General features: G+C 34.1%; 1 protein-coding gene across 1 annotated transcript; it reads right to left on the bottom strand.

Annotated features, from left to right (window-relative positions):
• Positions 1-11: 11 nt before the first annotated feature.
• LOC106071337 (ubiquitin recognition factor in ER-associated degradation protein 1-like) lies at positions 12-12,526 on the bottom strand. The gene is made up of 11 exons (XM_056005393.1): positions 12,416-12,526; positions 8,031-8,151; positions 7,700-7,732; positions 7,405-7,526; positions 6,562-6,692; positions 6,151-6,223; positions 5,399-5,467; positions 4,146-4,220; positions 3,970-4,011; positions 438-529; positions 12-343 (listed from the first exon to the last, which is right to left on the bottom strand). Exons 1-11 carry the CDS (start codon positions 12,416-12,418, stop codon positions 196-198), a joined length of 909 nt encoding a protein of 302 aa, XP_055861368.1. The 5' UTR covers positions 12,419-12,526; the 3' UTR covers positions 12-195.
• Positions 12,527-13,747: the final 1,221 nt, after the last annotated feature.

Below are 13,747 nucleotides of genomic sequence, written 5' to 3'. Positions count from 1 at the left end.
AAGAAGTACTGTAAACTTCTTCAAAAATTTATTTAAGTTTTTCTGAAGAGAAAAATGACATTTGCACTTTAAAAGCTGAATGTTAGCAAAATACTTAATGTAAATCAGTTTTAACAGCTTATTCCAACAAATGTTTGATAAAAGCAGAATATCACATTAGGAGAACAAAACTCAATATGCTTCTCCAAAACATTTTTAACTCCTGTTTTTCTTTTTCAATGTTTGGCCTTGTCCAGAAAATGCTTCAAATGCTTTTTCTTCCTCTGTGTTCCCATTACTTACTGGCTTGACATTGCGTAGGAAGGTTATAGTTCCTCGCTTGAAATTGTAGTTGGGGATTCCCCTTTAAACAAAAAATGTAAGCAAACAAAAATTATTGCAGTGGGATTCAGTGACTTTCTTTCTTATGTTAAGGACTACTACATTATCTCCCTTACCTTCTTGGTGCCACTGTCTGAGACTGTGAACTAGATTCTGTTTCTGTGCCTTTTTTCTTTCCATCCAATCTGTTGCCATGTCCACCAAAAGGCTGAGATAGTAAAAACATAGTGAGGCTCATGTACAATTTGGAATTTGTTTGAGTTATGTCTTTTTTAAATTTGTTATAGATTACAGATGTTACTTCCAAAAAGATTTCATGTGTCAATCTGGCCATGCATGTTAATCAGTAACTTAAACAGTCCTTTGATGTTTTTTTTTGGCTGATTCAGGCAACCCATTCCCAGACCTGCCTACCGTTACGCAAAATGCGTATTCGTTACGCAAAATCTCCCAAAAATGACAGTCAGTACGCAAATACGCATTTAACCCGTCGCGTTACGCATTTCGTATCCTTTTTTTTCCCCTCTCTTGACTAGCTTACGAGCGGTCACGGAGGTCACGCTAAGCCGTCCTGTTGGGCTTGAGGGGGGGGGGGGAACAGAAAAGGTGGGGGAACACATTGTGTCCAGATCTATACGTTGATTGGTTCTTAATAGCAATTAGATTTAGTCTAGAAATGAAGAACGCAAGAGTGAGGAAGTGGCGGGTTGGTACCGTCAGTTAGCTGATACAAACGGTGACCAACGTGACTTTTTTTTTTTTTTTTGTAAGTTCATTAGTAGAAATTAATTATGTTGAATCCCTGATTCCCGTATTCATTTGTATAGAAAAAGTATCGAAGTGCTATCGATTCAAAACACATTGAGTGACATTGTAGATATCAAGTCTAGATCTAGATCTGGATTCTAGATCTAGAATCTAGATAACTTGTTATACAGGAATAGACCCACGGCATCGGTAACACTTGAGCCCAGATCTAGAGTAGATTAGTAGATTATATTCATTATAAATTATATAGACATAGATCCAGATCTAGTCTAGATATCATCTCTATTGTATTGTCGTATTGATCTAGATTTAGATTGTAGGCTAGATCTAATCATGACATCGAAATCTAATATTATTAATATAGTATATATATATATATGACAAAATAGTGGATCGCGTAAGTGTTACGCATTCTGGTGCCAAAATACGCATTTTGACCATCAGCGTTACGCATTTGGACTTTTTTTGGTAGGCAGGTCTGCATTCCATTCTCAAATGGCCTTAAGGAAGAAGGAGCGCTTGTACCCAATTTTTTTTTTGGGGGGGGGGGGGGGGGGGGGAGCCTTAAGTAATGGATGGTATTGTTTCTATACATGTTTGGTACTGAAGTTACTCATGTTTAGAGAGTATTGAAGTTACAAATGACAATACAACTAAAGTGAACGTCTATTCAAAAATGGAAAATTAAATTAAAATAGCAGAAAGATTTTGTTTTAAAAAAAAAGAGCAAATTCAATTACAACTAATTCTCACCTTTAAAATAAAAAAAAAAAGCAAATCAAATGAAATGACAACTATTGGAGTGCCTAATTTCCAGAAGTATCAAAATGATTATGAACTATGTAGTTGTCAAACTAAATTGAATCAAAGTGTATTGTAATCACCAACCAGTGAACTACTACTTTCTCTACACAACACATACTACTAAACCAAAATGTTCACTACCACTACTTTCTCTGCACAAAACATACTACTAAACCAAAATGTTCACTACCACTACTTTCTCTGCACAAAACATACTACTAAACCAAAATGTTCACTACCACTACTTTCTCTGCACAAAACATACTACTAAACCAAAATGTTCACTACCACTACTTTCTCTGCACAAAACATACTACTAAACCAAAATGTTCACTACCACTACTTTCTCTGCACAAAACATACTACTAAACCAAAATGTTCACTACCACTACTTTCTCTGCACAAAACATACTACTAAACCAAAATGTTCACTACCACTACTTTCTCTGCACAAAACATACTACTAAACCAAAATGTTCACTACCACTACTTTCTCTGCACAAAACATACTACTAAACCAAAATGTTCACTACCACTACTTTCTCTGCACAAAACATACTACTAAACCAAAATGTTCACTACCACTACTTTCTCTGCACAAAACATACTACTAAACCAAAATGTTCACTACCACTACTTTCTCTGCACAAAACATACTACTAAACCAAAATGTTCACTACCACTACTTTCTCTGCACAAAACATACTACTAAACCAAAATGTTCACTACCACTACTTTCTCTGCACAAAACATACTACTAAACCAAAATGTTCACTACCACTACTTTCTCTGCACAAAACATACTACTAAACCAAAATGTTCACTACCACTACTTTCTCTGCACAAAACATACTACTAAACCAAAATGTTCACTACCACTACTTTCTCTGCACAAAACATACTACTAAACCAAAATGTTCACTACCACTACTTTCTCTGCACAAAACATACTACTAAACCAAAATGTTCACTACCACTACTTTCTCTGCACAAAACATACTACTAAACCAAAATGTTCACTACCACTACTTTCTCTGCACAAAACATACTACTAAACCAAAATGTTCACTACCACTACTTTCTCTGCACAAAACATACTACTAAACCAAAATGTTCACTACCACTACTTTCTCTGCACAAAACATACTACTAAACCAAAATGTTCACTACCACTACTTTCTCTGCACAAAACATACTACTAAACCAAAATGTTCACTACCACTACTTTCTCTGCACAAAACGTACTACTAAACGAAAATTGTTTATCAAGAAGCAAGGCATTTTGGTGCAAAATGTTTTAGCCACATTATACATTTATTTAATGATATATTTCTACAGAATGATACATCTGTTTTGTATGTGTGCTTAGTGTTCTAACTTCTTTTTATTTCTGTATGCAAAAATAGTTACTTTTGTCCATTAGATATAGAACTTCAGTTTATTATGTCAATCACATTATTATGTGTATGTGGGTTTTAATAATGTCCAAAAACAAAAAGAAACAATAATACAATTTGTATTCACTTCACATAAAAGTGTTTGATTGAATCTCCAACGAGGAAAACTGATGTCATCCTGCGCTTTTATCACACTTTGTCCATAATTAAAGTGGGTGGGGGATTCAGTTCTATATCGTTGTCCAGATAGAAATCTGACCTTTCATATTTTTTTTCATGTTTTACATGTTTCTGATGCTCATTTAGAATTAAAGATGATTGAATCCTAGCCCAAACCCTCACAGAATGGCAGGGGTGTGCCCTTTAAGTTTCATTAAAATGACAGTCCCAAGACAACAAGGCAACCATCTGTTGTCTACAAATACATTTATGAAATAGTCAAAATTCTTAAAACTTTTCTAGGGGTGGGGATGATGAAAGCAAAATGATTATTACATAAAAGTGTTTTATAAATTATCACCAGGACTTTTTGCGCAAAATCATTGCATACTGGTACACATCACTTAGGGGTGTATATCAAATGTTTTCTAGTCATGACAGTTTGACAGGGACATTTGTTATTCTTATAAATGAAGTGCACAAAATATAACCATAAAAGAAAGTTTTTAAAACGTCTTACTCTAAATGCTTGAATATCATCTGCAGTATCTGTTTCTGTATCCTGTGAGATATTATTATTAGCTGTTAAATTTTACAATTTATAAGACCTAAAGAAAATAGCAATTAAAGGGAAAAAAAAAAAAAAAGAAATAACAAACACAAAGTGAATTTGCTAGATAGTAAACAATACTTAACTGCACTTTCAAAATGACTTGTCCTTTTGGGAACTTGTTCTGGTTCTACATAACCAATGGGTGGGGCAAAGTCCACCTGGAGACAAAGTCAGTTGTATATAGCAATCACTTAAACATTATTGAATTTGTCATGTTATGTTATGTAATACCACTGTCATTGAAGGTCCACAAATGTGAACTATAAATAAATAAATATATATATAAATTTCTCATCATCTGTAGAATCAAACAAGACAACATCATATCCAGCAACACTCTACTGGATAAAGACATAAACAACAGGATAACCAAGGCAATGGCCACCATGTCACGGTTGCAGAAAAGAGTCTGGGACAACATATTGCTGACTAACAGTACTAAAGCCCTAGTCTACCGGACCTGTGTGTTGAGCACTTTGCTGTACGGAAGTGAAACATGGTCAACCTACTCATGGCAGGGCAGGAAAAAAAGCTGAATGTCTTCCACCTCCGATGCCTTAGGCAGATCTTTAAAATAAGGTGGCAAGATAAGATAACCAATGAGGAAGTGCTACAAAGAGCAGGGTGCCAGGACATCTGTTATCAGCAGCAGTCACCTCGGCTGGCTTGGCCACGTTCGTAGAATGCCAGTAGGTCAACTTCCACAGGACATCCTGTATGACGATCTAATAGAAGGCAGGAGAGCTGCTGGTCGCCCACTTTTACGTTATACGGATGTATGCAAACGCGACATGAAGCTCTTCAAAATCGACACTGGCAGCTGGGAAGAGGTGGCACTGGATAGATCCACATGGAGAGAGAGCATAAAGGAAGGGTCACGGATGGCAGATGTCATACACAACAGAAGCAGAAAGAAGGGTGAAAATGCAATGGCGCCTGGTGATTATATATGCCAAACCTGCGATCGCTGCTGTGTATCAAGGATTGGCCTCTTTAGTCACACAAGAAGTTGCAAAGGGAAAAGATCGTCTCTCGAGACGTAAAATGCCACAGATATATAAATTTCTCATCATCTGTAGAATCAAACAAGACAGCAAGTTCTAAGTGTTATACCAGAGAGAAAACAATCTTTCTTATAAAACATTTGGAGTAGCTCATATTCAAAAGTATCTTACAGTTATATTTGGTATGGTTCCTTCTGTCTTGAATATGGAAAGACAATGAATGCGCCCAGATAAATCAGTGGTTTGGTAAAGATAAACAAATTAACTGTTAAAATGATTTTGCATCACCTAAATAGTTTGATAAGTATACCAATTTAAACTAGATAACTTACTCTCATGTCACATTCTATTATAGATACAGCCTTCCCTGGCTTTGTTTCTAGTACACAGAGGTCATATACCTGTAAAGACAAACAAGCAGTGAATTTTATTAACATTTAAGAAAACCAATGTCCATCAATTTATAGTCTTTAAAGTTTGACTAAAAAATGTCAAAGAAACCAGCAACATTAAAATGATGTAAAGATGCTCTTCAAAACCCCATGTATGGTATGAAAAATCCCATAAGGCTAATCATAGAGAATGAAATTTTATTTAAGATTTTACAATGAGCAAATTCAAAGCAAGGTTGAAGGTTCTCTTATTGAACCTTGTATTCCATGGAGTAGATGTAAAACTTGTCTGATTCTATAATTGATAGTTAAGGGTGTCATGATCAGCACAATGACCAAACATCTTTACTTTTCCTAACTAATGTCAGCACAATGACCAAACATCTTTACTTTTCCTAATTAATGTCAGCACAATGACCAAACATCTTTATTTTTCCTAACTAATGTCAGCACAATGACCAAAGATCTTAAGTTTTTCTAACTTAACAGTTAGCTGTTGGATGTGGATGCACTTGGGGTGGTAACATCTTAAATTCATCAAATTCCGGTCTTCCCTGGGATTCATTCTTGTGACTGCTCCAGTTCAGATGCAAAAAGCATTACCCCTTTGGACATTTAATTTTTAAACATCTCTAATAACTGAAATAGTTTTAAACTATATAAGGGTTATAGGCATAAAAAACTTTAAATACCTTTTCATTATATATTATAGCTATGACGTCACCTTGAGTCAAACAAGCAAAACTTCTTAGGGCATTCTCCAATCTTAGTTTTTAATTAAGATCAATTAATTGGATAGTAAATATTGTAAAAAAAAAGTAATATTTCTTCTTCATCTAGTATATATATTGAATGCCAACATGCAAACAAGTCCAATGAAGATATTTGTATACTTTTTTAGTTCACACATGATTTTAAACAAAAAGCAGAACTAATTAATCTCTTTTTTATTTATTAGAAACTTATAATGTATTGTGTGTAGAGAGCCCAAAATATATCACCCATGTCACCAGAATAAGTTGAATAGCAAAATTCTATTTTTACCCCCAAAAAAATTTCAGCAAGACTTATAGGACTAAATATTAGTATAAATATTAGGATACACAGCTTTAGGGTTCGTAATGTCAAGGAAGTCTGTGGACTGTGGCTGAAACTTGGCATATGTGGCAATTGATAAAGAGACATTGTCAATTTGAATGACATCTCCTTCATCAATGTTTAAATTTCTCATCATCTGTAGAATCAAATAAGTTCTTAGAGTTATAACAGAGATAAAACAATCTTTCTAATAAAACATTTGGAGTAGCTCATATTCAAAAGTATCTTTATTTCTTAAGTATATAAGTAACAATGTGTATGCACGGGGAGGGTGGGGAGAATGACTAAGTAACTTGTGGTGAAAATTTTGATTTAAGTGAGTAGGATTCAAGTAACATGTTGACCTCACTCTCTCGTCCTAAAGCCCATCCTTTTCCAGAAGCAAGATTTGGTCAAGACGTCTGGGGGACAATTTTGGGTGCAATGGATGACCAGAGACTTTCTGTGTGTCTTGTCCTGCTCTAGAGTGCTACACAGCACTGTGCTAGTAGTTGCCTTTCTGTCTGATTTGTCTAGTTATTGCGACATTTCGCACAAGCCTCCAAGTCCAGACTTAAAATGCTAGGTTTGACAAAACCTCAGTGTACTGAGTGTCATGGACATGGTTTAGCTGGCCAGTCAAAGCCGTTTATGGGGTGCGTCTGCTGCGCATGCTACAACTACTGGGTAACAACATATTTGAAATTAGAATTACTAAGTTATTAAACCAAATGCTTTCCTTGTTTTCGGCATGACTAAATTTTAAAAAAATATGCTTATACATTGTAATAAATAGAATGACTTTAAAGCAATTTAAAATTGATTATGAATAGCTCTTAACAAACATAAAATCGTTAAGTAAAATTTACCCAATATGGTATGTAAACTCTGCCTTCATCAGCAACAAACTCCAAAACACCACAATGTGTTTCTCTACCTGTCTTTTTGTTAGTCAACTTGAACAACATTGGATACTGGATATTTAAACGAGCTAATAAAGGTGGAATATATACAAATCAGTTGAAATGGTAATATGGCCATTAGGTAACTGAATAATTTGCATAGGTTTTTTTTATATTTAGTAACAAAAAAATCATAATTATGAAAATTATGATTTATGATTATATGAAAACTATTACTAGAAAAAAAAAACACAACACATACTGAGTTGATCCAATGCAGAGGGTGGCATGATGACTGTGAAGCAAAAGATATTGAAAATGTTTCAGTCATTTATATACAAGATTACATATCAAGTTAAACATATTGATGCATTTGATAAAAACATTTTAAAATAAAACAAACCAATTTACTTTGCCTCAAAAATCTAATGCAAGTTTCAGTGATATTATAATAAGTCTAATGTAAGTTTCAATGATATTATAATAAGTCTAATGTAAGTTTCAATGATATTATAATAAGTCTAATGTAAGTTAAAATGATATAATAAGTCTAATGTAAGTTTCAATGATTTTGTATCTATTCATATTCTTACTTTTGCCTCCTTTTTCAACTTCCTCTCTGCCACCTTGCACTATGACACTGTAACATTTGTAGGTTTCTTTAAATGGCCTCCCAGATGATGGGAAATCCATAAATGTGTTACCAAAGCTAAACTGCAATGAATAATATATAAGTGGAAGTTAACCAACATGGTAACTCTACTTTTATCTCACTTTCACTACACACACACTAACACAAAAGAACAGAAAACTGCATAGTTTTACACTTAAATGTGAAAAGGGAACAATGGTAAAGCTTTTCATTCACATGCATGTCCTTTAATTTTCATTAACAGGGCACTGTTATGTGCGCTTTGCAGTGTAAATGTGGAATGGTGAAAATGCGTGTTGAAAGGAGAAGAGAACCAAAATGGAGGGATATAAATAAAATAGTGTTTACAGTGTTAATAAGGATTAAATTATTTATAATGATTTTGTCGTTTTGTGTTGGTGTATTGCTAAAAGAGTTTCATCACATAATAAGATACTCATTGTTAAAAGATAGTTGGGATAAAAGGATAAACTGAGAATACCTGTTCTACCATTTGTGAGCGGTATTGTATAACATAAACCTCTGGGATGCAAGAATTTGAATCCTGACTTAAGATGTGTTGTGTTTGCTAAACACCTAAAAGTAGCATGGAAACCTTATCCATATTCCCTCTCTTTCCAAAGGACAACAAAGAAATATGGACTAGGGATGCACCAGATAGTAGCTCTAGCTTAAAATCCTGCCATTTTTCACTATCTGGACATATTCAGCTCTGGTTGAGTATCACTGCAGGATAGTAGGCAACATAGTAAAAAGTACTCCATAGCACCTACATTTCTATCTGTATGAAGTGGATGTGGCTCTGTTAATGTCTATTATGTAATGTATTAAGTTTATATTTTCAAAAAATTAAGGGTTTCAAATCTATGAATATGCATCAAACATCTTTTATTACAAAGACAAAAAGAAATGAAACTTTATATATAAATGTGCATTACATACATAGCAGCGATGGCTGAAATATTTTTTAAAAACTTTGTTTGCCCAGACCTTTGAGTGAGTTATTTAACATATATTATAGTCCTTAACTACATCATGCTGACCAGATATCTTGTTTTGCTGTGGGGATTTATCTACAGAGGTACAGCTAAACAAATCACAGCCTCTTTATTTGTTTATTCAATCACATTAAGCTCATAGATAGACAGGTGACCACACTAACTAATATCAACCTGTTTACACAATATCTTATTTTACTAACTGGCCATATCTGGCTCTGGACAGATATTAATAAGTGCTATCCGGTGCACCCCTAATATGGACCATAACATATTGAGCATGCTATATGATATATATGTGCTATACAAAAGTAATTTTTCAAATAAATCTATATACATGTGCTTTTAATCAATGTTCTAGTATAGCATTTCTAAACATGACATACTGAGAGGAGGGATGCAAAGACTAAATCAAGCACATCTTCAATTAAAATAATGAGAGAAAACATACATTTCTTTGCTGCTTTCAGAACATTTAACTTGTGAAATGCTGAATGAAGCACATAAAAGGGGGGAACTTTACTGAAAAACATTTTGTTAGTGTGAGAATATGTATCTCTATCTTTTACTTATCAATTAAATGCATTTTTATGTACCTATTGACATGCTATTTAAAAGGTCAACAGGTGGTTCAATTTAAATGACAATCATATTAACATAGATCTATCCATCTGATACTAAATCTATCTATCTAGATCTAGCATATAATATATGATATTTTGTGCTAATTAATATTGTGCAGCATGCAATTTGGGACATTTAGATTATTTACATTAATTAGAATAGATCTAGAATAATCTAGTTGCTAGTACTAGTAAGTAGAAGAAGATCTACTCAAATCTACTGGATGATTTATTTTAGGACGAAAACTAGTTGAAGAATGAGGTTTCCTCCCAGAGTGATACTACTGAACTGAACCAGAAAAGATGAAGTCAAAGTGTTAGACTAGTTTAGCAATCTTGTAGTGTAACTGTACTGTAAACAAATCAAGACGCAAGTTCACGAGTCATGAAGTTGGCAAGAGAAGAGTTAAAGTAAACTGTAAACTAGAGATGAGACACAACGAACGTCACAATGTGACAATAGTTAGGGAGATCAAATTCCGGAACTTTCTGTGTCCAAAAAATGACGTAAAAACTTGAGACAAGAGTTTTCCTTACTGCTACATAGGTCTTTGTTTGAAATCGATTATGCTCACTATATATAAAGATATCATTGCTAAAAAGAGTGAATTTGATTACTTTTGATGATGGAGAACATTTTTGTCTTTAACAATTTTTTGAAAAAAAATAAATTATTTAAATATTTTGCATTGAAAGTATATACATTTTTATTTTTGCTGATACTCATCACAGAAAAGTCGTACCCTGTTGATTTTTTTCCAGCTAATAGTACATGTGTCTGGCTATATTCCTACCAATTTTCAGATCGATCTATTGTCAACATCGAACACACTTGAAAAAAAAAAATAACATTGACCTCAATGGACTTTTCAGGTTTTATTATTTTTTTATAGAAGATATTGTTTGTCACCAACAAATGAAATTATAATCTTGTAGCAGATATTATTAGCTACATACTAGATCTAGATACTTTTGAAAGATTTTTTACCTTGCAATTTTTTTAAAAACGCATTTGAAAAAAAATTGTTTCAGGCGATTTTGATCCCAATTTTTAAATATTTCGTTATTTTCTGCCATCACAAAGCCGCCATTTTGTCCCTGCCTCTCTGACATTTCTTGTAGATCTAGACCCGATAATTTGTTTATTTCATCAATATTTACAATTTAAACAACTGAAGTTCATAAATATAAATTAAATCAGAATTGTGAGCTAGAAATTTACTACGAATACTAGATTATTAGATCTACTATTAAATTTCTTATTTAATAAGTAGATCTATCGTCTACAAAACTCAATTTCAACTTTTAAACTTTTGACCTTGGGGGTGTGTCTCGACGGCTAAGCCAGCGACAAGCTCTCACTTTCTCCATGTCAACCAATGTTAGTGTTAGGTCAAAACGGCACCAAAAAGATCATAACTTTTTTAATGTTAAACATACAGTCATAATTTATACACCATTAGTAGGGAGTTCAGTGATAAAATAGTTATTTACTTATATGCAATGAAACCACTATAGCTAGATGGATAGTTTTGAGATATAAATGACACAAAAAGAATTTTGAAAATCGGATAATTAGTTCAAAAGTTATAAATTTTTTAGTTAATTATTTTGACCTCTTCTTTGCCTTTGTATTTTACTTATTTGTTTGTCCCACTTTTGGTTGTCTTGTCTTACATTGTCACTTTGAATTATTTTTTTAATCTATATAGATCTAATTATTATTTAGCTTTTAAATATATATTTCAAGATACATTAAAATTAATATTCCTGTGTTTTTTTAATGTTATTTAACTTTTAATTAACATTATGAAATAATATTTTAAGTGAGAAAATACGTTCATCTGACATGGCATTCATTCATTTGACCCATTTATACAGCCAGTAAGCACAAGGTGATTGGCTGGGCCCAGTCACGTGACCTATTTTTGACATCGCGAATGACGCGTAGGGAAAAAAAAAGAGGGCTGCGCGAGTGATTTGATTGGATCAAAATAAAAAATTACTTTCAATCAAAAGCCGCTGGAATTGTCAATACTTACAAAAAAACTAATTACACACATAGAATCGGCAAGTGATGAGCTTTAAAACGATGTTTGAAATTTTCTTAAGGGTCAACAGAATACGAAGATATTACAAAGAGAAAACTTCAACCTGCAACAGTTTCGTACACACTTAAGCTATCTTAATATTTCAAACAGTAATGGAAACGTAATCCATTTCTGCGTACAACGGTGTATCACATGACTATATACGACTTATATTTACAAGAGGCTTTTAAAAAGAAAATGGGATACCCTAACCTCGTTTCGCGGCGAAGTGGGACAAAAAAATACGGACGATTTTTGAGGCGGACTGAACGGCCTACCATTAGAAAGTTCTTTTAAAGTATTTTAATGATGTACTAACGAAAAATTGTTTTTTCAAAGATAAATTTTATTTTCACCTCCCTACAATAGTCACAAAGAGTTCAAATCATTAGACATTTACATTAGAATTTAGATTAGTCTGATAACTCTGATTAGATGAGTTCATTAGAGTCAGAATAATTTTCAATAATCAATTCTAATTCCAGGCTTGTAGATTACATCTAACTCTAAACATAATTAAGACGGTATGACATCTAGAATAATCTAGAAACGAAGAATATAGATTTGCTACCAGAACATAAATCTAGACTAGACTCTATATAGTCTACTATTTACCATTTTATTCAAAATTCAATGGACACTGGCTTGTTTTAGAAATGACAAAGCAACTGGAAACGGAAGTATACACATTTATAAGATTCACTAGCCTATACAAGAGAGTTAATATGGATCAATAAAATCTAGATCACAGACCTATATAGTATAGATCTATATTTTACCTTTACCTTTACCTATCCCTTAGTCTGTTGGACCGTTGGGGCACCAGGCAAGATTTGTCGACCGTCTTTCTCCATTCCTCCCTTTTGTTTGCCTTGTTCAGAACCTCTCTCAATGGCAGGCCTGTCCATTCTTTAATGTTGTCCTCCCATCGCTTTTTCTGTCTGCCTCTTCTTCTTTTCCCTGGCACTGTTCCCTGAAGAAAGGTCTTTGCGAGCCCCGTAGATCTTGTAATGTGGCCAAAGGTTTTAAGCTTTCGTTTTTTCACAATAGTAAGCAGGTCGTCATGAGCTCCGATCGCTACAGTAACCCTGTCTCTGATTTCTTGGTTTGTGATGCGGTCTTTGAATGTGATGCCTAGGATCCTTCTGTAGCATCTCAATTCCATTGCTAGGATCCTCCTCTCAAGCTCTGCATTCAACGTCCACGACTCACAAGCATATAAAAATATAGATCTAGTTTTTCAGAGAAAAGTACGACACACAATGTTGCCACTGCAAAGAAGGAGAAGAGACAGTAGACCACATTCTCGCAGAATGTCGCGACTTGCATGATTGGGGACAAAGATGTGTGAGAGCCCTCAAACAGCACACGGGGTGGGGACCCCCATTCCCAGGCCTGGTTGTTGGATAAAAGCCTTTCTAACAATCAACGGGATAACGACGACTTGCAGGCGCCGATTCCCCAGTGGACTTCATTGAAGGTAGGGACAGAAGAAGAGCTAGCTGACTTGGAGATGCGCATTGACAAGACTTTCGCAGCATATTTACCATATGCATATAACAAAATTACATTCACACCAAATTCACTCAATTAACAAAAAATTTTACGTCCATTGCAGCATTCTATTTCCTTTTCTGTCTGACTCTCTAGCTCTCTCTCTCTCTCTTTTACGCTCGATCTCTGGAACCCCCCGTTTTGATTTCTTTTAACATGCGCATCGACTTGATTTGGAAAAGCCCGCTCCATTTTGCGCTCCCGCCGACATATACACCCACTCATTATGACTCATGTGACATCCACTTCCCTCTTTTGGGTTAGTTTTTTTCCCTTTAATCTCAATGCAAGCAATGTATGGTATTATAACAGACACGGATAGCCTACATTTCTTCATATCATCAGTTTCAGCCTAGGCCTAGAGGAGAAACGCATAATATGCTTAAAATTTTT

Source organism: Biomphalaria glabrata, chromosome 12 (genome assembly GCF_947242115.1).
Source record: "Biomphalaria glabrata chromosome 12, xgBioGlab47.1, whole genome shotgun sequence".
NCBI lineage: Eukaryota > Metazoa > Mollusca > Gastropoda > Planorbidae > Biomphalaria > Biomphalaria glabrata.
Note: the sequence above shows the minus strand (reverse complement) of the source record. Positions and strands in the feature narration are given on the sequence as shown.